At 39.1% G+C, this 24,130-nt stretch overlaps 1 protein-coding gene across 3 annotated transcripts in view; it reads right to left on the bottom strand.

Annotated features, from left to right (window-relative positions):
- LOC108230731 (voltage-dependent R-type calcium channel subunit alpha-1E) overlaps positions 1-24,130 on the bottom strand; it is an 84,532-nt gene that overhangs the window by 18,850 nt on the left and 41,552 nt on the right. For 2 of the 3 annotated variants that reach the window (XM_025003904.2, XM_025003903.1), the window contains exons 5-25: positions 17,866-17,969; positions 16,989-17,147; positions 15,754-15,944; positions 14,199-14,302; positions 13,685-13,800; positions 13,474-13,527; positions 10,818-10,910; positions 10,399-10,608; positions 10,172-10,284; positions 9,827-9,939; positions 9,482-9,613; positions 8,922-8,991; positions 8,701-8,818; positions 8,342-8,409; positions 8,045-8,136; positions 3,787-4,674; positions 2,793-3,031; positions 2,467-2,578; positions 1,720-1,849; positions 831-890; positions 424-530 (exon numbers count right to left, since the gene is read on the bottom strand). In XM_025003904.2, coding sequence (XP_024859672.1) covers positions 424-530; positions 831-890; positions 1,720-1,849; positions 2,467-2,578; positions 2,793-3,031; positions 3,787-4,674; positions 8,045-8,136; positions 8,342-8,409; positions 8,701-8,818; positions 8,922-8,991; positions 9,482-9,613; positions 9,827-9,939; positions 10,172-10,284; positions 10,399-10,608; positions 10,818-10,910; positions 13,474-13,527; positions 13,685-13,800; positions 14,199-14,302; positions 15,754-15,944; positions 16,989-17,147; positions 17,866-17,969 — 3,273 coding nt within the window. The remainder of the gene's footprint in view (positions 1-423; positions 531-830; positions 891-1,719; positions 1,850-2,466; positions 2,579-2,792; positions 3,032-3,786; positions 4,675-8,044; positions 8,137-8,341; positions 8,410-8,700; positions 8,819-8,921; positions 8,992-9,481; positions 9,614-9,826; positions 9,940-10,171; positions 10,285-10,398; positions 10,609-10,817; positions 10,911-13,473; positions 13,528-13,684; positions 13,801-14,198; positions 14,303-15,753; positions 15,945-16,988; positions 17,148-17,865; positions 17,970-24,130) is intronic. The other variant, XM_025003906.1, reaches the window with a different exon arrangement.

Raw genomic sequence — 24,130 nt, 5'->3', positions numbered from 1 at the left:
GTGTGACCTTGAGTGTGTGTTGCTTGTTTGACATGTTGTGTTAGACCAAAACTCTCTAATATATTAAACAGATTTTTTGCCCCTCGGTCTTGGGGGCTGTCAACATGAATGTTGAAATCACCGACAATTATTAAACAATCATAATCAATGCATATGAGAGATAGAAGCTCATTCAAGTCCGTGAAGAAATTTTTCTCATATGTTGTCATGCAAATTGTGACATATTTAGGTTTGGATGGAAAAGTAACACTGCAAATTAGCTATTTTAGACACAGGCAGAGTCTTGTGTTGAAAAAATTGTGTCTTTATAGATCTTTTATATCAGAAAACAACTCTACAAATAGCATAACCCCTTCAGAGGGAAATAATGTTTAAAACTGCAGCTGAATTAAGTAAGTTACAGGAATAAATCATGTGACTGACGTGAGGGCGAAGGCCACCAGAGCTCCCACCACAACGATGAAGTCCAGTATGTTCCACAGGTCCCTGAAATAGGAGCCATCGTGAAGAATCAGGCCCTGGTCAATCATCTGAGGACAACACAGAGCCACAAAATAAACCAAACAAGGTTACTAATATCTTAAAGTGTAGATACAAACATGACTCAGGTCTCAAACCTGTAGCAGTAAATTAATATTTGCTCTAGTGATGCCGATTATGGCTAACACCGGCCACAAGCTGTAAAATGTGATTTAAAGAAAACTAGTTTTGTCATCAGTAAAGGCAAGTTTAGTTCATTTGGATACTGATACATTTCCATTATTTTACAAATAATATTTTAAGTTATATTAAAACTTCATCTACTTTGTACATTTTACGCAACAACTCACCTTTATGATCATTTCAAATGTGAAGACTCCGGTGAACACGTAGTCAAAATAACGTAGAACCTGTGAAATTGGTCAGAAAAAGTGAGAAGCAGAACCGTGTCAGATACTGATGTGATACAAATCAAAAGACAAACAGGGAATCAGTCTTTCACAGCCCCTCAAACAACAGAACATAACAGATAATAAGCTGAAGGTTATTCTCAACAAAGTCTTTTAGTCTTGTCACCCAGGCTGCTAGAAACTAAAGGAAAATTTGATCCTCTACTCAGTTTTGATGCTCAGGTTAAATCCTGGATTTTTTATAGCTTAAGAGAATCTCAAGAACAATGACAGGTTGTTTACTTGCTGACTGCTTTAAACTGTGATGCCATAAAGGGAAAAAACCAACACCAGAATCCTTCAGAGGTTTCCACCGTTGAGTCCTAAATCTTTATTTTCAAATTCTACACACAACTGTAAACAGTAAACACACAGTGCAATCAAGATCATGAAGTTTGCAGATGATCCCCCTTAAGGACGGGTCAATGGAAAACCATGAACAGTCTGTGTAAACGGATGATTTCTGCAAACTGACTGCAATTTACACCCTGGATAGGTCAGCAGTCCATGGCAGGGCCAGTGAGGAGTAAGACAAACAACAATTCACGCTCTCACTCACACCTAGGGACATTTTAGAGTTGTTAGTTAACCTAACATGCATGATTTTGGTCTGCGGGAGGAAACTGGAGTACCCAGAGCAAACACACACATGCATGTGGGGATCACGCAGACTCCACGCAGAAAGGCATCAGCTGGGAGTCAAACCTGTGACCATCTCGCTGCAGCACTGCGCAGCCCAGCCAGATTGCTCTGCTCTTTATTAAGTCCCCCCGATCAAGCAAACACAAACCTTGTTCCAGTCAGAGGATGTGGCCACAGGGTCCTCTGCAGCCAGAGCGATGCTACTGGCAGCTATGACCAGCAGGATGGACATCTCAAAGTATCTGAGGTTCACCACATAATGACATGCTCGACGCACCCTGAGGCACGACAAAGAGGAAACCATGAGACGCAGAAGACGAGAAACCATTTCCAATAAGAATATAAGGTAAAAACGAGTTAAAATTAAAATGTGCTCGAGAATTAAGACAAACTAAATTTAAGATTAGACAACACACATGAGAGACATAAGAAATAAAATTATGTAGCTTTAAAAAAATCTCATTTTTTATGTTGACAATTAAAAGTTGAGGAGATGCTCATGATTGGTTCATCCTTTCATTATCTGTAAATGAACATTGTAAAACCTCATTGTTTAATTAACCACCAATGTGAAAAGTGTTAGGTAACTTTGGCTTATTAGTTCCTGGTACGGCTCTGGATTTTTATTGTCAAATTGCCAAACAACTAAATGGAAGCATTGATCTTCCTATCGGACTCTCTAAAGGCATCAAATGCATGCTTTGTTATTTCTTAAAACATTTTGAAAATGTTCTGGTCTGAAATTATTCTGAAAACATCTTCTACAAAGAGCGCCATCACTTATAATTTATAAAATGGCACACTTCAAAGAAGCACACAATCCATCAGAGCCGGAAAAATTGTTTAAAAGGATAAAATTGACCCTGTGAGGCGTTCAGTGACAGCAGTAACTTACGGGTTGTCAGGTTTGAAGATGAACATGCTGTCAGGGGTCACAGTGTTGACAGGCTTTGTTTCTTCAGATTCCTCCTTCTCTGGCTTACAGGTTTCAACATCCTTGCTGTTGACTAGAGGAGGTCAGGTGTTAATGTTTGATCTTCTTCTGAGTAGCTTCTCATGAAGTCAAAAAGAAAAAAATTAAGCTTTTCTTTTGGGAGATCACAGTTACTGGAAAAAATTTATACAGTTTGTCATGTTTTATGAGAAAACGACCATCTAGAATCATTGTTTAAAGAAATATCACCTTACTGACATCTGAAAATCATACTTTTGTGCTTCTACCTGTGATGGTGGAGAGCTCGAGAGACGACTGCATGTCGGGCACCTCGATGATCACACTGGAGCTGAGCTGGGACTTTTCCTGATTCTGCTCCCACTCCGTTTCTTCTTTGTTACTCTCAGGTTTAGCAGGTGCAGGTGGTTCGGACGGTTGTGAAGGCTCCTCGTGTTTCTGAAGACATGTGTCACCAGAGGGGACGTTTTTCAGATTATTGTCCTTTCCTTCAGTTTGATCACCCTGGCTGTAATGGAGAGAAGTACAGGACGGATGAAGCGGATAAAGAGATGTGTGGAAAGGCAAAGAGCAGCCTGAGGAACAATCCCACAATGACATGATCAGGTATGGGCATGCAAAATAAAGTTATGAGGAAGATCATTATGGCAGTAAAGCAATGAGACTAAAAAGATTAAAAGGCAATTTGAGTTCTTGTAAGAAATTGAAAAGGATTACGCTCATAAATGCCCCAGAAATGCACAGGAAAAGCACAGGAATGTGTTTGTTCTTGTTGCTTTAAAACATTAAAGTTGTATTTTTTGCTCAGCCTGCAACACATTTCAGAAAAGGTTGAGTTGGTAACATTTTAACCACTCTACAGTCCTTCTAGCAACAGTTCCAACATCACTCAGACATTAAAAATAGCAAGAGATGAAGCTTGTCAGGTGTTATTTTCTTAACGAGTGTAGCATTAAATGGCTATTGCTGCTTTAATTTATAAAAAACTTTACAGATATTTTCTACTTTGCAATTCTTCCAGATATTTTCAATCATTTAATGTTACTGTGCAGTACAGAAGAGAAAAAGCAAATAATATTTTTTAAGGAAACCTTTTTAAAAGTACATTGATTTTTCTAAAACATGTAGTACAAATAGTAGCTTTTCTGCCCACCTTTGCTTCTCAACCATTCAGAATTGTGAATCCAAGTTTCTGCCCATATTTGTCCACCAAACGAAATTGTCATTTCAAACATTGTTTGACAAACAGGAAAATAATCTCACCTGCTCTCCTGATGTTTCGGCGCCTCTCCTTTGTTGTTCTCAGGCTCTGTCGGCTTCTCCTCTTCTTTGCCAGGATTTTTTCTCTCGTCCTCCACACCAGAGCAGCTAGCTAACTTTCCCTCGCTCGCAGGAGGAGATCCTTGATTTCTGACCCTGTTCTGATGGTCACAGTGATGCGGCGCCCTCCGGCCCCTGATCTCACCATGACCTCCTCTCTCAGGGTTACGTGAGTCAACATTATCCGGAGGTCTGAACTTCTTTACATGTCTGTGCTGACGTTCGCCGTTCAGTCTCGGGCTTCGGCGCTCGAGTTTGTGGTTGACACCCAGTTTTCTGTTCTCTGCGACAAGTTCTGCTTCAGGAGGTTCTGGTATGTTGACAGACACAGAATCAGTGATGGGTACATTTGCAGGATCCAGAGACTCTGGTACCAGCACGGACATCTGTGGTTCAGGCACGTCAGCGGGGACCGTCGCATCCAGAGGCATGTCCACGGTGGAGCCAACAGCCTGGTTCTTGCCTGCAGGAGCCAGAGGGTCAGTCAGGTGCTTCATGCTCCCTGATGGTGTGTGCTGCATGGCCTTACGGTGCAGCGACAGGGGGCGTCCATGAGCATCTTTCTCTTCACTTGGGTTGGTGAAAAGGACTTCTCTGCTGGACATCTGGCAGTGTCTCCGCAACTGGCTGGTCCTCTGCTCCCACACGGACATGGTCATCCTCTTCCTTCTCTCTCTCCTGGACATGAAAGAGTTAGAGGGTTTGAGTGGTGGGGGTGGGCGGCCCTCCCTGATACTGCCCTGGGCCTCCTCCAGGGAGTAGGAGTAGGCAGGCCGGCTGCGATGGATGGCTCTTTTTCTGTACAGGTAAGGCCGCCTTCTCCGGCTTCCCCTGAGAAGAACAAAAAATACATACTGTCAGCAGATAACAACATAAACTTTACGTTTACAGAGCAAAATACAGCCTTTTGTAAAATTAATGTAGGGTTAATGTTAGCATTTGAGCAGAGGCATTTTTATTTTAGCTTTATTTGTTTAATTTTGATTACTGTTTGACATCATTTTGCTTCCATGCAGCGTTCTTTTAAACAAGCATGTTTCATTCAAACTAGTTTCTTCAGCTGTACTTTGACAGACTTAAAGGGGGGGGGTTGGGTTCTGTGGTGAGGTATGAAGAATTAACATCTTACCTGTTGTAGGTAGCTCTCTGAACAATCTCAGCTAACAGCTAATCTAAAAGCAGCCAAGAACAAAGTGATTTATTGTCGTTGTGAAACATCTCCAATCAAAAAAAAAAACAATTATAGCAGTTAATGCAAACTTTATATTATACACCTTTACACTGTCGTTTCTGCACCAGAAGTGCTACAGCTAGCTGCTGCAGTGATATAAATAACTTTGAAATGCAAAACTGATGATAATTTAAAGGTTTATAAAACAGAATTCACATAAACCTGCTGTGTATTTTTAAGACTGGAGTTGTTTTATACAGTCAGTAATCCACTTTAATCTTGGTTCCACTCAGACTAGCTGTTAGCTCATCAGTTCAACCATTCAGAGTTACCTACAACAGGTAAGATATTAATTATTCATAACCTTTTCATAAAACCCCACTTCAAAAGATCTGAACTATGGCTTTAAACTATTCCAGTTTGGATTTTATTTGTTTGTTTGTTTAATAAAAAAAATATTAGCAAGCAAAACATGTACAGCAAAAAAATGAATTGGATGTGACAGCAGTTTATCAGCACCAAAGAGCAATTTTATTTCCACATGAAGCAATTTAATGATAATGTTTAGTGAAACATTAGCAAAAGCCTGGAGTTGCTGTGTGACTTCACTAACAAAAAGAGCAGAAAATGCTGTATGAAATCAGTCGAATAAATTTGAAAAGACTATGAGTTCAAATAAGGTTGGGGAGTTGGGAGGACAGACAGGACAGATGATGAACGGATGACTGGGAGACATTTATTCAGTTTAGAAAAGCGAGGATGAGTGAGAGATTCAGAGAGCTGAACAGACATTGTTACTTACTGGAGCGTGGACTCTTGTGTGGTCCGTGTTTTCAATGAGCGATTGGTTGAAAACAAGACATTAGTGCTTTTGTGAGCAGAGACAAAACAGGGCAGGAGACACACAGCAAAACGGCATCTCACACAAAGGTCACGTTCTTTAAAAACGGTAACGCAGACTGAGTGTCGTTCAACGGCTGCTCTGAATTTGGTTTTCATTGCTGGAGGGTAAAACTCCTTTAATCAGAGAAATGTACACATAAATAATTAATGTCAGTTTTTGCTTCCATTATTTTACTTGTTTACAATCACTTATTTGAGCACTTTTCAGATTATATTTAGAGTTCGAACTGAGTAACTCTTTGGTGTGTGTCTCCTTTGGAGCCAAGCGGCACATTGACCAACAAGATGGTTGCAGCATAGGAAACATTTAAAAAACATTCATAAACATCAACAGTAGGTGCAACATTGATAGAGAGACAGTCTGAGCTACAATATGGTTACAAGTAAAAGAAAAAAACAAAAACAAAAATGGGCTCCATCAGCAAACACAGAAAAGAGAGTACAGGTATAAAGCCCTTTGAGAAAACCAATCACGCAGCTCCGAACACCACTGCCATCCCAGAGCACTCACATGTCAGCATTCTTTTTCAGGACATGCTAACAAAAATGAAACATTCAAGTGCTGAGCGTCTATTGTATGTATTAGTTTAAAATCTACAAACAAGTTTTTAGAGTAGGGTTTAAAGTCTTAACAGTGAAAGAAATAACACCCACACGCTGAAAACACTTCTACGACTCGCATTTTCAGTGAGCGCATGTGCACGATTTGTGTTTTTCTTTCCTTGGCCATGCTGATCATTTGCATGCTTCCCCAAAGCAAATTTATTGTCATCTTCTTTCATGCAGCTTTTTTTTATTTTTCATTCAGCAAGTGTGGCCGTGCAGAGTTTTGCAAGGTTTTTTTAGGGAGAGATAGAGGCAAACTTTCATAGCTGACATCAGAGACCAGACAGGGAACCCTCAAAGCTCAGAAGATCCACTCTAAATTCAGATGCCAGAATGGATGACCTTGTGGTTATCCTGTCTATTTTTTAGTTGTTATACAGGTCTGTTCCCCGCTGCATCAACTAAAACAGATTTATTGTGCAGCTTTAGTTATTTTTGTTTGAATCTGTTTTCAACTCACTGAAGGTGATTTTCTGCAAGAATACAGTGTGAATGCTGAGTGCTGAAAGACGCTGCAACTGAGTTGTTAAAGCTAAAAGAAGCAGAACATTTGCTAAAAGATAAAAGCAAAAAGCTTGCTAAATGTGAAATATAGCAGACCTTTTAATAAAACCTTAGCAGTAGCAAAGCTGTAGCTAAAATATACAAAAACTAAAAGTCATAGCACCCATCTCCTGAATATGCTGAATATTTTGATATATGAACAGGTCAAATAGCATGAAGTATGCAGAAGTAGTTAGACTGCAGAAAATGTAAAGAAATATTAAAAAACAGGATAGTGTGAATGCAATCAGCATTCACACAATAAGAGAAAAAAGGAAATTAAACAGAAAGGATATAATATTTTGCTGATTAAATCTTCTGCAAGGCCATGCAAAAAAACTCTTCTTTGATACACAACGTGCATACGAAGCACGAGGTTCCCACTCTTGTTCATGCACATGCACTTCCACGATGTGCAACAAGGCAATGTGCAATTATTTACTGAAAAAAAACAATATCTATTCTGCAAGTAGAAAAAAAATACAACAAAAAACATGTTAATTTTTTAGCCAAAGTGGTGACAAGTGTTACTTCCTTGGACTGTCTAAGCAGCAGCAGCAGTTCTGTATCTTATTGCAGTGGACACCCTGTCTTAATGTCACCCTGTCACCCTGACAACAATATAAGCTCCTCCCACCCTTGAATGGAACCAATCACCAGGGAGACTTTAATTTGGAGGAAATTACACCAGAGGCTGGGTGCAGGAGTCCGTGTGTAGCGGGACAGAATCTAAAACTGGCTCTCCAGCAACCCTAAGAGGCATTTTTTTTAGAAGTCAGCACTTACTTTGCAGCACAATTTAAAGTATAATTGATTCTTAGCCTCTTTTAAAAACAGTTTTGGTCAATAAGCCAAATTTTGAAGGCTACAGCAACTTATGATAAGACCTTCCACTAGTGTAAGGAGGGAGAGAGGAAGAGAAAGACAGAGGAAGAAGAGGAGGTGGTCAGGCAGGAGGAGGCTGCATACATCACTTACTCTGAAGACATGAAGGAGGACAGCGGTCCGACCTCCTTTGCCTTCTGCAGAGCGTGCTTCTGGTTGAACGCTGCCTCTGCTTCCTCTTCATCCTGATCAAAAGGGGAAAGAGCAAATGGCACATGAACAACTCGAACAAGTGTGAATTTGAAATGAATCAAAGATATAAAAGAACAAAAAGGACAGGATAGGATCAGACATGAAAGAGTGGAGAGATTATTAAACCAATGAGGATCTTACAGCAGAAGACACATCAGACAAAACTTGTTCTTTTACCGGCTATTCGTGTTTTCTTACCTTGGTAAGTTCCTGTGCGTTGGCGAGGTTATCCACAGCAATGGCCAAGAAGACATTTAGCAGAGTGTCTGATCACAGTTCTGTTAGGGAGTCCCCAAAAATTAACTCCAATTTAAAAGAATATGTGCTGCAAATTCCAGCACTCCGGTCCAAGATACTGTAGTTCTCATGATTGTTTTTTTTTCATCTTTTTATGTGTCAAAAACTTATATTACAACACCAAAATTAATTAATATACAGAAAAGCAGTGGGTGAGTGAAACAAGTCGAAGGAGACTGAATGGTTACAAATACAGACACAGTTTTATAGATGCAAAGAAAAAAAGAAAAAAAAGGTTGTGCATTTTATTTTGTGGATACAGTTTCCAAAAAGAGTGAGAACTATGAAGTAGATGGAGGACCACATGCCAGACTTCACTCCTCCTTGTGAGCGAATACCATTATACATGACCTCATTCCAGTCCTCTCCGGTCAGGATCTGTAAAAGATAACACAAAATTACACAGAATGCTGTTAAAAAAAACAACAACCTGTCCTGAACATCCCTGATGAGCTGTAATTTCTCAAGTTTATTTCCAGACCTGAAAGACTGTCATGATAGCTGCAGGAAAGGTGTCAAAGTTTGTTGGCGTGTAGTCTTCAAAGATGAACCTGGAAGAAAAAAATAAAACATATTCGTTATGAGACTAGGGCTCATTTATCTTAACTATTTCATTCACAGAATTTCCTTTTATTTGTCTGCTCTGTATTCTGGAAGCCAGTTCATCACGAGTTCACGCTTGTTTATCTCGCACATTATTTCTATCAAAGCGACATCTTGAGGGAAACAACTCAGTGAGCAATAGCTGTGTGGGTCACAAAGGTAGAGATTAAATCTCTTCTAAGAGCTGAGAGCGTGTTATATTAAAATGAATGTTATTGGACTACAGAAGCATCTATGATCTTATAAATGGTTGACTTTAACTTTGCTTTTGTCTGTGATTGTGTGTGGAACAATACTCCAGTGGGAAATAAAAACTGTCTGTCGTGTTTTACTTTATTAGTTTTTTCCCTTTTGCTAAACTTGTTAGTCCACTATGTATTTAGCATGTTTTGGAGAAATGTAAGCGTTAGTATTTTACAGAAGGAGACTAGCTGTTACCTGCCACCAAAAAGCTGCATGCCGAGGAGAGCGAAGACAACAATGAAGAGAAAGAGAAGGAAGATCAGGGAGATGATGGACTTCATGGAGTTCATCAGAGAGACAACCAGATTTCTCAGAGACGCCCAGTACCTTGACAGAAACCAAACATCACATTTATGTTAAAAGTTTAAAAAAAATGTGACCCTTCTGGTTTTAGAAGCATAATCGATGACGTGATTTTCACAGCTTGCAGAAAACTAATGGTTTTAGGTATAACCTTTACACTGACATTTCAACCAGACTTCTGCGCTCAGTGAAATGTTCTTTGTAAACACCCTATATGAAGATGGCTGCAGCACTAACTTGGTGATTTTGAAGATCCTCAGCAGACGGAGAGCACGCAGAACACTGATGCCAAAGGAAGTACCAGGCCTGAAGAAACCCCACAGCACTTCAAAGATGCTGCCAACAATTACCTGTGACATGCAGGAGATATTTACAGCTTATGCAAATAACTTCAATTTGAATAAAATTACAGAAAAAGCGTAAACACGTGAGCTGTAACGTGGTCAGGAAAAAGAGTTGCAAATGTGATGCATAGAAACGTTACAAGGAGTAGGATTCATGCTGCATACTTTTAGAAGACAGCAGTTTTAAACTTTGGGTAAAGAAATATATATATATAAAAAAAGAAGATAAAGTACTAACACTACAGTCGAAGCAGTTGAAGGACGAATGAAAGTAGAGGCGTGGGCCCAAACTATACATCTTTAGAAACATCTCAGTCAGGAACAGAGCGAGGAACAGAAACTCTGCATAGTCTAGAAAAGAAAATTAAGCAAATATAAAACTGCTTGGAATTAAATGTGTTAACATAATTCACATGGTTACCAGTTAGACTGACTGCTGTCTTCACTGCCGCTGAAACAACTCACAGAGGAAGTTGGAGAGCCACAGAGGCTGATTGTGGTGAACAATGGCGACACACAGTGTGTTGAGAGCCACAAGGCCGAGCACCGTCCAGTAGAACGTGTGCGTCTTCACCACCCGGCGGATGGAAATGCGCAGGAGACGCTCCTTGCGGCGAAAATAAGCCGTTGGCCCTCGTTTTGCACTCCGGATGCTTCCTCTGGCCATCGGAATGCCTTTTGGGGGGTGAGAAGAAAGATGCAGAGAGGAATTGTAGCCTAACAGCAGTCGCACAGCGCATTCCCATTCTGGATGTTGGACACAACAGCGTGACGCTGGCAACAGTAACAACTGCATTTCAAACTGCAGCTGAGCCCGTTGTGTCGTGCTGCTGTGAACATTTTATGTGCTCATACTTTCAGAGCCGGTCCAGACTCCCACTCACCCAAAGAGGAGATGTCACCGTATTGTTCCTCCCCTGGCTGCCCCTGACGGACATCCATGCCTCTCCTCTTGATGGTGGTGGCTCGCTTCAACACTACAGACCGAGAACAAAATAAAACCTCAGAGAAAGCTGAAGTGTCCTCTGAGCAACAGATGTGATTTCAGAATTGAATCGAGTCGTGGGGGGCTGCTGCAGGTCTCCATTGTTGCGTCATACGTTCTGCCTGGTCGGTTAGCTCAGCAGGATGTGAGAAGCACTTGACATTGACTGATGCTGCAATCTGCATTTAACTTTAACAGGCTTGTCAGTAATTTTCTTTCTAAGCTCCTAAGACAAGTCTATCCTCAGCTTTCTGTGCTCCATGCTCAGTGTGGTACACACCATTATACCAAACAGCACTGTGACTACCTTTCAGCCTTTAAAAAGGCAAACTGAAGACACCTGTGATGCTAATTACAGTACTAACCTTAGTATAACATGTCCCTGTGGTCAAATTACCATCCTTTTTGTCAAAGCCAGTTCCAATAGTCTATATTTTTAAATAGCTCTCTTGAACCAAAATTCAAAAGCAATGACTGATTTTCATTAATTGAATGCTAGTATGTTTTCTTTTTTTATTAATTTTGTCAGTTTCAAGTTATTTAAGTGACCTTTGAGAGTTTTTTTTTCTTCAACAAATTTATTAGTGTCTGCATAATGAAATGAATGAAAAGAGCTAATGGAAAGTTTTAGCTGAAAGGGGAAGCTGAACAAAATGATGCAGCAGGGAAATGAGACAAAAATTAACATTTAATGTTGGGGCAACGATCCAAAAAGCTTCACACTTTAATATTAATATATCCATTATGAGCAAAATATGCTCAAAGGCAACTTGGCAGTCTTTGGATTTTTGTTTATAGATTCATGTTGAACGGTAGCTTCGCAGCATAAAGTCAAACTACGCAGCACACATGTGCTAAACTGAGCATGTTTTTCCTTTTTCGCTGACAAATGTGTGTAGGATTCCCCTTTTATCCTAACTTATCCCTACTCACACCTTCATGCCACCTTCTGATTTCAGAATCTACTTGCAGTCAATATTTGCTCAGGGACTTTTTAATAAGCCACTGATCAAACACACACCAACACACACAGACACACAAAAATGCTGCTGCGACTCCACACACAGCACTGTTTGCTGAAGGCAGGAAGGCTGTGTCCTGTCAACACACAAACACACACACAAGCACATCCATGCTACTGCCTTTTCAGACCAGTGGTTGCTAAGGCAACTGTCGTGCGCCACCTTTCTTTATAATCAAAGCCATCAGAGCTTCTGCATTTATTTCCATCACAACTGAAGCCACTGACTGTATCTACAACAGATTCCCATCACAAAATTGTACCTTTCTGTGTCAGAGTGACCAGAGTAAAATGTTTGTGGGCTCTGCAGAAGCAGTGTGTGTGTGTTTGAAAATGAGTTGTGCAGCAAAGTGCAGAAACGAGAACTAACCGTGAGCACTACCTATGCTCCACTCTCAGAGGCTCCTGAGAGCTGCCAGTCACTCGGCGCTTAATAAAAACCCTGTTGGTCCGAGTCGGAGGAAAGGTCACCAAGAGTTGAGAAGTTCAGAGCAGCACTTATGTTATCTGCAATCTCTTGGGCACTGTATCTAATGACAGGTTAGCATTAGTCTGTCTATTGTGGCACTGGGGGATTGCTGAGAAGGATGTCGTGGTGTGAAGGAGCATCACAGCAGCTCAACATTTTAACCTGATATTCAACCCGCTGTTTTCACAAAAGACATTTCAACATATCACATCTGAGCCAAGGTGCAGAGGAGCATGGTATAGGTAAAAAACAAGTGAGGAAAAATTATTTAAAAACAACTGAGTGAGTCACGACAGTGTGGAAGATCAGACCATGCAAGAATCTATTAGTTAGCGCAGTTAAGTAATTTATGTTATGAATCCATTTGTCCTGTTGTGACAAGCCGACAGTATCTGTGATAATTATTTTTGCACTTTTTATCCTCAAAAGTGAAATCTTTATGAAAACTGAGTCTACAGTCATTGTTCTATCTCTGTAAACTCATGAGCTTGAACACATTATACCTTTTAGTATCTCCCATGGAAAGACAAAAGGCATGCAATAACGTTTTTGCTTTTTAGTTTCATCAGTTAAAAACATTAGGGAAATCTGTAATTTCTGCTAGTTTTATAAAGATTTTTTCATAAAGGAGAATAACGAAAATTATGAAGATTAAGTCTATATTAATCTTAAGTCTATTTCAGATAATTGCAACTACATCGTTAACTGTTAATTCTGACAAGCGTAAGATTGATTAAAGTCACCGACGTGCATCTCTATAGCAAGATGAATACATGAAAGTAATATTTGTAAGCATTTATTCAATTACCCATAATATTAAAATAATTTACTTGAAATTACACATGCAAACCTTCCGAGGAATGTCCTGGTCTCCAGTGTTATCGGCATTTTTAATCTGAGGACTGATTTATCACTCAAACTGATTGGCAACCTAACTAACGAGTCACAAGATGCATTTGTGTGTTTTCAACATAAATGACTATCAATGGCTTTCCTTGAGTCATGCAACTAAAATGAGAAGAACAAACAAAATTTAGGAAAAAAAAAAGCTCTCTGCTGACTCACCATCGAGGGCAGATGGACCTGGATTCTTATTCTCCTCTGCAAGCATGACTTCCTCTGGAAAACAAATAAAATGATCAGAAATCAGCTGAGCATCTTAACTCAGATGGAAAGAGATAAATCATCAGTGGACCGAATTTGTCATAAAATTAGTTTATCTTTTTTTTTTGTTCTTGTGTAGGAGAAGCAGATCTGTGACTGGGACTAAAGCCACCTGCTCTGTCAATCCAGGCACGGTAGCCATTGAGCTCTCTTTCAATCTGCTGCTGGCGTCTCAGTTTCATGAAGGCTCTGCGGTTTTCAACCCTCTCCCTCTCTTTGGCAAACTCCCTGCAAAATCAACCCAAAATGCATCATTAGTTGTTTATTTGTTGCGAGTACAAGGGGGTTTCAGTAGTAAATCCACTTGGAGACATTCAATGGAGAACAAGTTGTCCTCTCACTACTCATCCAACTGCAAAAGAGTTAGAGTTACATGCTCAAAAACCATGGATCTGGTTCCAATATATGGAAAATGTTTTACACAACCTCTAAACTGTGTCTTCTGTTTGGTTATTAGACTTTTTGCTTTCAACTGGTTGATCAATGCACAGAGAAAAGACAGGAAGAGTCAGAGAAGTCAAGATGGAAAAATTAATGAATATATTTTTTCAGATGGTCTATGAACTACAGTTTTAAAATCCTTCCTGACATTTTTGGCTTAAACCTCAAAGCGAGTTAGGACCTACCCGGAGAGGACTCCCAGCACCAGGTTCAGGACAAAGAAGGAGCCGATAATGATTAGAGGGATGAAGTAGAGCCAGTTCCAGGTGGGGCCCAAGGCATCGTTGGTCTGAAGCATCCAAAACCAACACAAGAAACATAAATGCAAGAGTCAGGGTAGCTGTTCAGTGTTCAGGTTTTAGAGAAGGAAGAGAAGATAATACAGGAGTCACGGTGATCTGAAATTGTGGGGAACTTTTGGTGTTTGAAAGCGACATGTGTCTGCCACAGAAGTTTTTATGTCTGAGCATTTAACAGAGACTTATATCACAATTACATTTACAGCTATAACTAAGATAAGGGGTTATTATAAGCATTAACTTCTGAATAAAACTGGCTTAATAGATTTGTCACATCTCAACTGATCTATCATAAATGGAAGTGAATATGCAGTGTATATACGTTTTTATTTATTATATTTTTTAAAAGGCTCAACAGTGTTGAGTTTTTAATACAGTGAATTCTACATTTATAGCTTTCAGAAAATGTCAAATTAGTAAGTGGGTGCCAGTGCCTTTCTGTCAGCAGTACATACAACGTTCTCCTTTCCCTCTGACTCACAGATACTAATGAAGTGCAGTGCAGCATGGCATCCGTGTCTGCCACTCCAGAGCAGAAAATGACGTTATTACAGGTTTCAACGCACCAAAAATGTCTGTGGAGACTCACAAGTCTTTGTATGATTTAGTGGCTGACGGGAACAAAGTGACTGATAAGGTCAAAAGAAGATAATTACTCAACTTATCACTGCTACAGGTAGTTCAGAGAACAGCTGAATCATGGAGTTGAGTTAGATTTTTTTCTTCCACAATGTGCTTCTGTATTTTGGCACAACTATTTTACAGAAACCCACACCAAGTAAAATCTAAACCATTCCTTTAACCTCACTACCAATTTGATAGGAAAAAAAACAACTCTCCATTTATCAATACAAGAGCTTAGTGAAAGAATTACTACAACCTGGGAGAGAAATAAAGGTTTTTGCAATGAATAGCGTAAGCCAATCCATGCTGTTATCAGATATTGATAACAGCTCATGTCTTGAATCTGTCAGCTAATGCTGATGAACTGTGGTGACCGTCTTGAATTTGGCTGACTCAAAGGGTAATCAGTTATAGAGGTACATCTAATGTGTTTCATTAAAATCCATCCACGGATTCATGAGATATTTTGCTAATAGACAGACATGGTTAGCTCTAATAAATAATGGCAAAGGTTCAGTTGGTGTTCGGAGTATGTATTTGGGATGACTCTCAGCTACTAACACATCTTTCACCTTCAGCGGCAGGCGATAATTAAGTCTTAAACTCTGTGAGTCTCTCAATTTGACCCTGATACATTCTTGCACTGTGATAACATGTGAGATGCTGCTAATCACATCAGCTACAGTGAAATGACTTGCTCTAGCTGAAACATTATTTAGTCAGGAGCTTGGTACTTTGGTGCTTTTATAAATCTAAACAGATGATGAAAGCACAGCTAATCATCAAAAACCAGAACAACCTGTGAGTGTGATCTTACATTGTAGAGTACGGTGGTCCATCCCTCCATGGTGATGCACTGGAAGACAGTGAGAACGGCAAACAGGATGTTGTCAAACTGGGTGATGCCATCATTTGGTCCAATCCATCTTTCGCTGCAATCGTATTTTGCTGGACACTGCCGCACGCCACACGGGAACTCGTACTCCAGCGAGTTGACTGTCTCGTTCTCTGAACAGAAAGGTACAAAAATTCATGTTAAACTTGAGACTGAGCAAACACGCATAGGAGTAAAAGTTTTAACTGTCTAGCTATTATTTTATTCCATCTTTGAAATATAGAACAGTAATTGGTTGATAACTTTCCCACATATCCTAAAAAGTAAAACTTCTTTCAGGTCTATTGTTTTTTTTAGCCACAGGAAGTGCAGGTTAAAGCAGGCTGTGAATCTACTGAGATGTGATGCCAGAACATCCAGTGACAGAAAATACTACATTTGATTTGTGTTTTGTAAATGTCCTTTCAGCTCAAGTGAAACAGGGGGCAGCTCGGAGGTTAATGACAGCTATGAATGAACAATGAGTCATTGTGATGCGCTGCATTGTTCCTTTTATTTATACAGGACAGCAAGGCCAGGTCGGTTTGATCAAATTTCCAGGTGCAGCTCTACGCGCATGTGCAGAGATTTCTGATTATAACCTTAGAGCTGAGCAACTACCTACAGAGCTGTGGCAGTGTATAAATCAGACACGCATAATAACACGTAAACAGCTGAGTCTAACTCTAGTTTTAAGTACGTGACTCAGTCTGGTGTCAAAAATAGTTCAAACACACCTATTTCTTATGGTGAAATGTAAGGACTTTTTAGTTTGTCATGTTTAAGCTTCTACAAGAGTCTTGTTGGCTCTGATACAGAATATGTGTTAGAGACAAACACATCAGGGGGGAGTGGACTGACCAGGGGTCAAACCACAGGTATGTGCAAGTGGGAGGTCAGCAACTAGTCTGAGGAGGTGTGAGCAGCAGAAAACCAGCTGAGATAAACATGGGAGGGCTGTTGTATAGTGTTGCATGCAAGTTTAAGGTTATGCATACAGATTTTTTTTCTTGATGACTCTATTCACTTTTAGCACTCTTCACAGAAAACATGACAATGTCATTCATGTGAGTGAAAGAATATATCTATAAAATTTTAGATAATTTACTGTCACTCCTACCTGTAATCGGGAATTGGCCAATAATAATAAAATAATTAAAAACTGTGTGCACCTGTACCTCGTATTCCTGGCTTTGGTGTGCAGGTCTTGTGCAGCTTTCCGCTGTAAAACTCCAGACCGATGATGGCGAACATGAGGATGGCAAAGAACAGCAGCAGACCAATCTGCAGCAAAGGCACCATGGCCTTCATTATAGACTTCAGGACAATCTGCAGACCTGAACGTGAAGCACACATTGACCAGCTGAGTTTGTGTGAAAACACACATCCAGGGGTAAAAATTTTACAAACATACCCAAAAACTTTATACAGTCCAATAGGAGACAACCATAAAATAATCTAAAGAATTATTTAAAAATGAATATTTTTTTAATATTAAAAAAATAATAATTTAGCTCATTTTAATACTATTTATGACCTTTTAGTAACCAAACAAAAAAGAAAATTGAAACTCTGTTCAACTTTTTTTTTCAAATAAAAGGATTATAGATGGAAAATTGTTACAGCTGTAAATAAAACACAACATATTTCACATACTGTTATCAAGAAATTAACATGCTCTATAGAGAAAATTCAAATATGACAAAAATCCCCCAGTTCACTGCATTTTTATAAACAGCTTTAAAAAGCACCTTTGGTTTCTGTGGTTTGATGTACTTCTTTGAGACTATTTTTTCTTGCAAAATTTCTGCATTTGAGATGTGTTAGGTAACACATTTTTTTAAAAGGTGTTGTTTTAAGATGTTGATGAAACATGTAATATGGTACAAATTAAAAAAACTATCTTTGTGATCAGATATCAGAGGCAGAGACAGAATATTTGTGATTTTATTTATTTAAAAAATGATTTCGTTATCATCAAAGCTAAATGTGTGCAACAATGTAAATGAAAGCTATAAAACCTTGAGACACATAGATACAATATAAAACACTCACTGGGGATGCCTGACACCAGTTTGAGGGGTCGTAGTACTCTCACAGCCCTCAGAGTCCTCAGATCCACTGAGATGTTCATATGAGCACCTGCTGCAGCCAGGATCCTAATTGTGAAGAACGCAAACCCACACAAGCAGAAGACAAAGACAAAGAGCAGGACTGTCACATGGATGCCAGTAATTCATGCTTTATAATCTGTGTGGAGCTGCGTTAACACACAGGTTGCCACACAGTGTTGCAGGACAGCTGCAGCACATAGATATTGAATGCGATGGTTAGAAGATCAGCAAAGCAAAGCAAAGAACACAGAAAACAACATGTGTTTTTTTTAGAGTCTTTTGGCTGTTTACTTGTGTGTGTGTGTGTGTGTGTGGGAGGACAGCTGTGACAACTGCTATTTAGGAGGAGAACAAAGAATAGCTCCATCAGGGGTAGTAGGCAGGATATCCTCAGGCTGGAGTGACGCCAAGCTCAGACAAACACGCCGCACAGACACGGATCTTTTATCTGCAGCACAAAGGCAGAGTCCTTCACAAAGTTTCATTTTCACTTTGTTTGTCTTGTTCTGCCTCCTCCTCTCCCTCTGCTCTGTAGGTACACCTCTGTGGCCTTCAGCCCTCAGAATGATGGGAGAGGAAAACAGTACCTGGTGATCCCTGTCCCCGTTCCCTCATTAGTCTGACCTCCTGCCTCCAATTTCTCTAAAATCTCTCATGCTGCTCCTCATCCCTGGACTTTTCTTCCACCTGTTTTCAGCCTCTTCTCCAATTATACTTCACCTTTGATTTTGTTCTCTTTTCTTTCATTTGAGCGCACATTTCTTTCAGCTGGACGCAACAACATACAAATCAAAGCATGATACAGCTTGAGATGTGGGGTAACGTAAAAAGAAATTAAATGCACGTGTTGGTGATGATTTACAAGTCAACTATATGTCGTAATAATTCTAAGTGCTTGAACAGAACTCTACTGGATTTCGGGTCTTGGTTTTAGGAGACATTTTAGCTCTAATTTGAGCTACTGGGTCATTAAAAATCCGAGAACTGTTGAGGACACGTGTCACTGACCCAGCTGCTCATCCTCTGGGTCATTCACCTGCAAGGTATTTACCTCAACGTTCAACAGGTGAGTCACATGATTCAAGAAAGAGTGGCTGTTAAACCATCTGAAGTGGAAAATCAAGAATGTCTTTTAGGTCTAAGGGGCTCAAGGCCACCTCTGTTTATTGTCTCCAGTTTTCACTCCTTCACAAAGCAATTTATCACTGAGGTAGACAGATGTGTGTTGACCTGAGTAACTGGGTCTTCTGTTGCGTTGTGTGTTTGTGAAATGTTTGTTTAGTTCCTCGTATATAAAGGTCTCGCCACTGCACTGGACTGCAAACACCATACGGCTCTGCTTGTGTTTCAACCTCAGAGGAAACCAGTTTCTATCACAGAATGTAATTATGGCTTGAATGTTCTGTTTGGAGAAAATCTTTCTTTTCTTTCTGATTGAAACTTTTTTCTGATTATTGCTGACCTAACAAAGGTCCAGTTTGAGTATGTGTATCCTCGTAGATGTAGCGAACTGCAGAGACTCAGGAACCTAGGAGCCAGTTTGTGAGGGGTGTCTTTTAGGGGAATATCTTGGGATGAAAGCCAAACTTTGTCCAGACTGATACTGAAGCTGGCAGGCCACAGAGGGTGATCAAAAAAGTGGAGTGGAGCGGGTGAGTATCTGAAGTGTGATTTTGTTCACATTTGCTATAACAACTCAACACCTTTTAAAACAGTCTTGTTATTGAAGATAATTGATAGATAAACAGCGTAAAAGGATCATAAAACACAATTGATGTGTGCTACAATGTTTAAGTACCATCTTTATGTGCATCAATTTGCTCTACAGGGATTGCACACTTGATTATAACAAAGAACCACATATCCAATTACATTTCTGTAGAGTAGTGAGAATTAGTCTTGTTTGTATTGCAAAGCGACAAAAAGCCTCATATATTTTAACTAAGAGAAAATAAAATAGGAGAGGAATGAGGAGGCATGAAATAATAAAATACCTCACCATTAATAATGCAGAAATAAATATCCTTTGTCTTGATCTTCAAATAAATCTATCTATCTATCTATCTATCTATCTATCTATCTATCAAAATAAAATTGTCATTTAACTGTTAAACAAAGAGGCCTTTTATGCACACAAGATCGTAAACATGGCCACATATTTATTTATTAAATAAAAGTAAATCAGCATCCAAATTACAGCACTAAATACTTTGGTTTCTGATGTCCTCCAACTTGCTTTTTAAATTTTTGTTCCCATATGCAAAAGAACCAAACTTTTAGATGCTGTCCTCAAACAAGGACTTTATCGTTTTCATGAAATAAAAAAAAAAGTTTTACCTAAATAGTCCAAGAAAAAAAAAATTGTCAAAACAAAAATAAACAAATGACAAACTTAAGGCTTAAGGCTAAGTAAATAAATGAGCTGCTAAAACACTCAGTGACCTGCCTTCCTCTCACCCACAGCCATCGTTGGTCGGTACTACGACAGCGACAGAAAACACTGTGGCCGTCTGGACGTTGGCACGCCATCTTTAACGGAGACAGGAAAGGTGAAGGTTGGACACTGAATCTGGCAGGATTTAATCTGACGGGGGAAGCACGACACATGGCTGATTTGGCACAAATAAGCAATTTGGCAGATGATTTATTTCCTCCCTGTAGTTTCTCCCTCTGCCTTTTAACAAGGTTTATCTGTTTAATGTTTGTTTTAATTTGGTTGAATAATTCAAAGAGATTTAGAGTATTCAGAGGCATCAAATTATATTTTACTCACAAAGAACTGGTGTTAGTCCAGCCAAACAGATCAACATAAATAAATAAAAATATTATTAATAGTTTGCTCACTCAGTGACTTTTAACAAACTCACAATTTTAAGTCAAAGAAATCTTAAAGTAAGAGAAGAGAGTTTTACAGTATTTTGCCTTTTGATTTAATTTTACTTTTGTACTTTTGATGTATAAGGATATTATAATCACTGAAAGTCTTTTTTTTCTCTCATTTCTTCCAAAATCAATTTTTTTTTCCTCATTTTTACAACATTTATCATAGTCTGTGTCTTTTAACATTTCTCTTGATCAAAAGAAATAACATTTCTTAACATAAACTCAAGAATCTGGCACTGAACAAAGAAAACCAACAGTAGGAGGGAGTTAATCACTAAATGAAGACCAGGTGTGCTGATTAGGAACAAAGACTAGGTGAGACACATAGAGGGGATGCAGATCAAAATAAAACAGGAAGTAAAATGTCATATAGTCCAAAACTAATGCAACACAGGAGCTTCACAATAATCTAGATCAACCTCCAAAAGGGACAAAAATATAATCAAATCAACTAAATCAAAACCAAACTTTTAGATTAAGACACTTTGGTTCAAGGTGCTCCAATGTAGCATCAGGTTTTTATCAAAATGACTCAAACCAGAAGGTTTTAAAGTTCATTCAGTGTCTTGTGTGTTTGTGTCAAAGATGGGAATTTTGCGGAAATATAAACGCTGCTGATGGTTACATTGACTACAATGGTGGTGGTCACTTTATAGACCCCTAAACTGATCAGATTTCTGACAGGTGCCTGCTAGTTCTATAAGTTCATAATGTCCCTTTTTATTCACCGGGAGCTGTCACACACAGATGATGCCCTGCTCTGAGTTGTCAGCCATGATAAGTGAGTACCAGTGATATACCCTGCAGAGGCGACAGCTTCCCGCTGCGTGACAAATCTGCTGTGACAGCCGTCATGCTCTGATACTGACAACATTGTGACTTATGTTCTATGTCATCGTCAGGCCGCTAACTGTTATTAATAAAAGCACACCTGATAATTATAGCCATGTCACCTACACAACCAGTATTATTATCTCCACTGGTGTGTCATAACCAGAGATGAAAATACATTTTGTTTGCAATTTAACATATTGTAACTAACAGTGTTGTGAAAAGACTGAGACACACACACTCACACACCAACACGCAGATTGAGGAAAACCTGGGGTTTGATTTCTTGCAAAGGGACACTTTGTCATGTGGTGAGGGAAGCTGGGATCAAACCATCAGCTCTCTGATTGGCAGATGGCCTGTGTATGTGAATGACCTTTTTGTAAATTAAGCAAAAAAACAAAAACATTTATTTGTGTTCAGGGACACAGATGGTAATTTTGCCTTTCATTATCTGCGTAACGTTTTGCACTGGTTAAAATGTGGAAAGTGTGGAAGTGTGAAATTTCAGTTTTCTATAGTTTGTTTAAAGCAGGGAGAAGTAGGGGTGTGGTGGATGCTGTAGCACCCCTGATGGTTATCAGTGGACACACATGTTAGGGCAGAATATGTTACTATTCAAAGAAATATTTTGATATTGTCCATCCATCCATTTTATTTTGCATCTGCAAATAAAGTTAACAAATAATGTAGCAGAAAGCAGTGACATTCAAGAAGTAAAAAAAACTAAATGTGTTGTTGAAGAAATGGAAAGTATAAGCTAAAACAAAAGTTGGCAAAAGTTTTCAAACCTGGTTTTAGGCGTCTACTAAACTTTCACTTTTAGACCAGATTTTGAGAATATTTAGCCTAAATGCAGATAAACCATTTAGATGCCTTTTCAACTCAACAACAAAAGTCTTAGTCATTATGGCTACATTCAGAGTACACGTCTTAATGCTCAATATAAATTTTTGCTAAGATCCGGGTCTTTGCAGAGAAAGATGTGATGTCACACGCAGCATGCTGTGTTTACTGAAATATGGATGCTACACAAGTCATCATGTGTGCATCAGTTTTGAAGTTGCGTAATTTGAGCCAACAGAAAACTTCTGACAAAATGATAAAGGGAAGAAGAAAACTGCAGAAACACAGTAGCCATGCCTGTTTCGTCTGTGTTTACATTAGATCTCGCTGCTTCCCACCTACTCTCGCGCAGAACTGAGATGTCTGCAACACTTCAGTGACGTAAAAGTCGGATGAAATGCAAAATGACCGTTCAGATTGAAGTCGCTTTGAATTTAGGACCAGGTATGAAAGTGGTCTGATTTGGAAAAAAAAATCAGATATGGGTGCAGTGTGAATATAGCCTGAGTCTGATACTGCAGGACTGTTCAAATGACTGCTCTCTTGGCTCAGTGTGTGTTAGGTGACGTGTGTGTGAGCGTGTGTTTGTCGTGGGATGTCGTGACAGAATAAGGAATTGTTTGGAGGAGCTCCTTCAGTGCTTTGGTTGCTTTTTAGTTGATATAAGCTTCTCTGCCTCCCACAGTGTGCTCTCTCATTTTATAACTCCCCCCTCATCTGTCCTTTTTACACTCCTGCTCTCTGAAAACCAGAAACTCATACATTTAAAAACAAGACATGAGTTAAAACATCTCTGCTCATTAAACCAGCAGATCAAGGCCTGCCTTCAAGTGAATTGGTTATCAACTGTGGATCAATCTTTATTCAGTTATTGATATTTGGCCTCAATGAATTATTCAGTCAGGTTTTTAAACCATCTGTTAGAAGTGAAAAACAGAGGCAGTGTGCAGAGTATCAGGTCAAAGAAATAGATGTTGGTTTTAGTGCAATGCAGGCAAAAATCATTGGCTCAACATCTAGGTCACAAAACTGAACAAACAGGAAAAAAACGCACCAAAAAATGAAAATAAACTTTTTTGTTGTGTAATATTAGATTCACAACAATTAGTCTTATTTACTAATGAACATGTTCAACAGGAATGCAGTTGAATTAAACTGTTGAACTCAGCAAACAGAGGAGGAAAGAGACTCCTTCACTGTCCACCCACTGATGGATTTTTTATTTTTATTTATGTATTTTTAATTTTCTGGGAGAACTGATTGAGTGGGAGGTAATCCTTACACACTCACATTGTTTGCCTCTTATCTCAAATCCTAACCTGCAGCTTAAGTTATTGTCTTAATGCATTAAGAAAAAAAGTTAATAATGTGAATAAATTCAAATACATTTTACCTACAGGGAGAGACTTATTTCCTACTTTTTTTTTTTTTTTTTCCTGCTCCTGGTGGAAGGCGGACGTCTTCCCTCTTTCTCTATCTTAGTAATTACTACATCGGCTGTTTTAGTGGCCCACTAGTACCATTTAGAAATTCAGTACTGTTTAGTTTAGCTTTATCTTCCTGTACACTTAGTTTAGTTCTGTACATTTAGTCATGTTTAGATCTGTTTAGTTTAGCTACTATTTTTGACTGTCTTAGCTCATGCT

This window comes from Kryptolebias marmoratus, linkage group LG24, assembly GCF_001649575.2.
Source record: "Kryptolebias marmoratus isolate JLee-2015 linkage group LG24, ASM164957v2, whole genome shotgun sequence".
Classification (NCBI taxonomy): domain Eukaryota; kingdom Metazoa; phylum Chordata; class Actinopteri; order Cyprinodontiformes; family Rivulidae; genus Kryptolebias; species Kryptolebias marmoratus.
The sequence above is the reverse complement of the archived record's forward strand: the minus strand, read 5'-3'. Positions and strand labels throughout refer to the sequence as shown.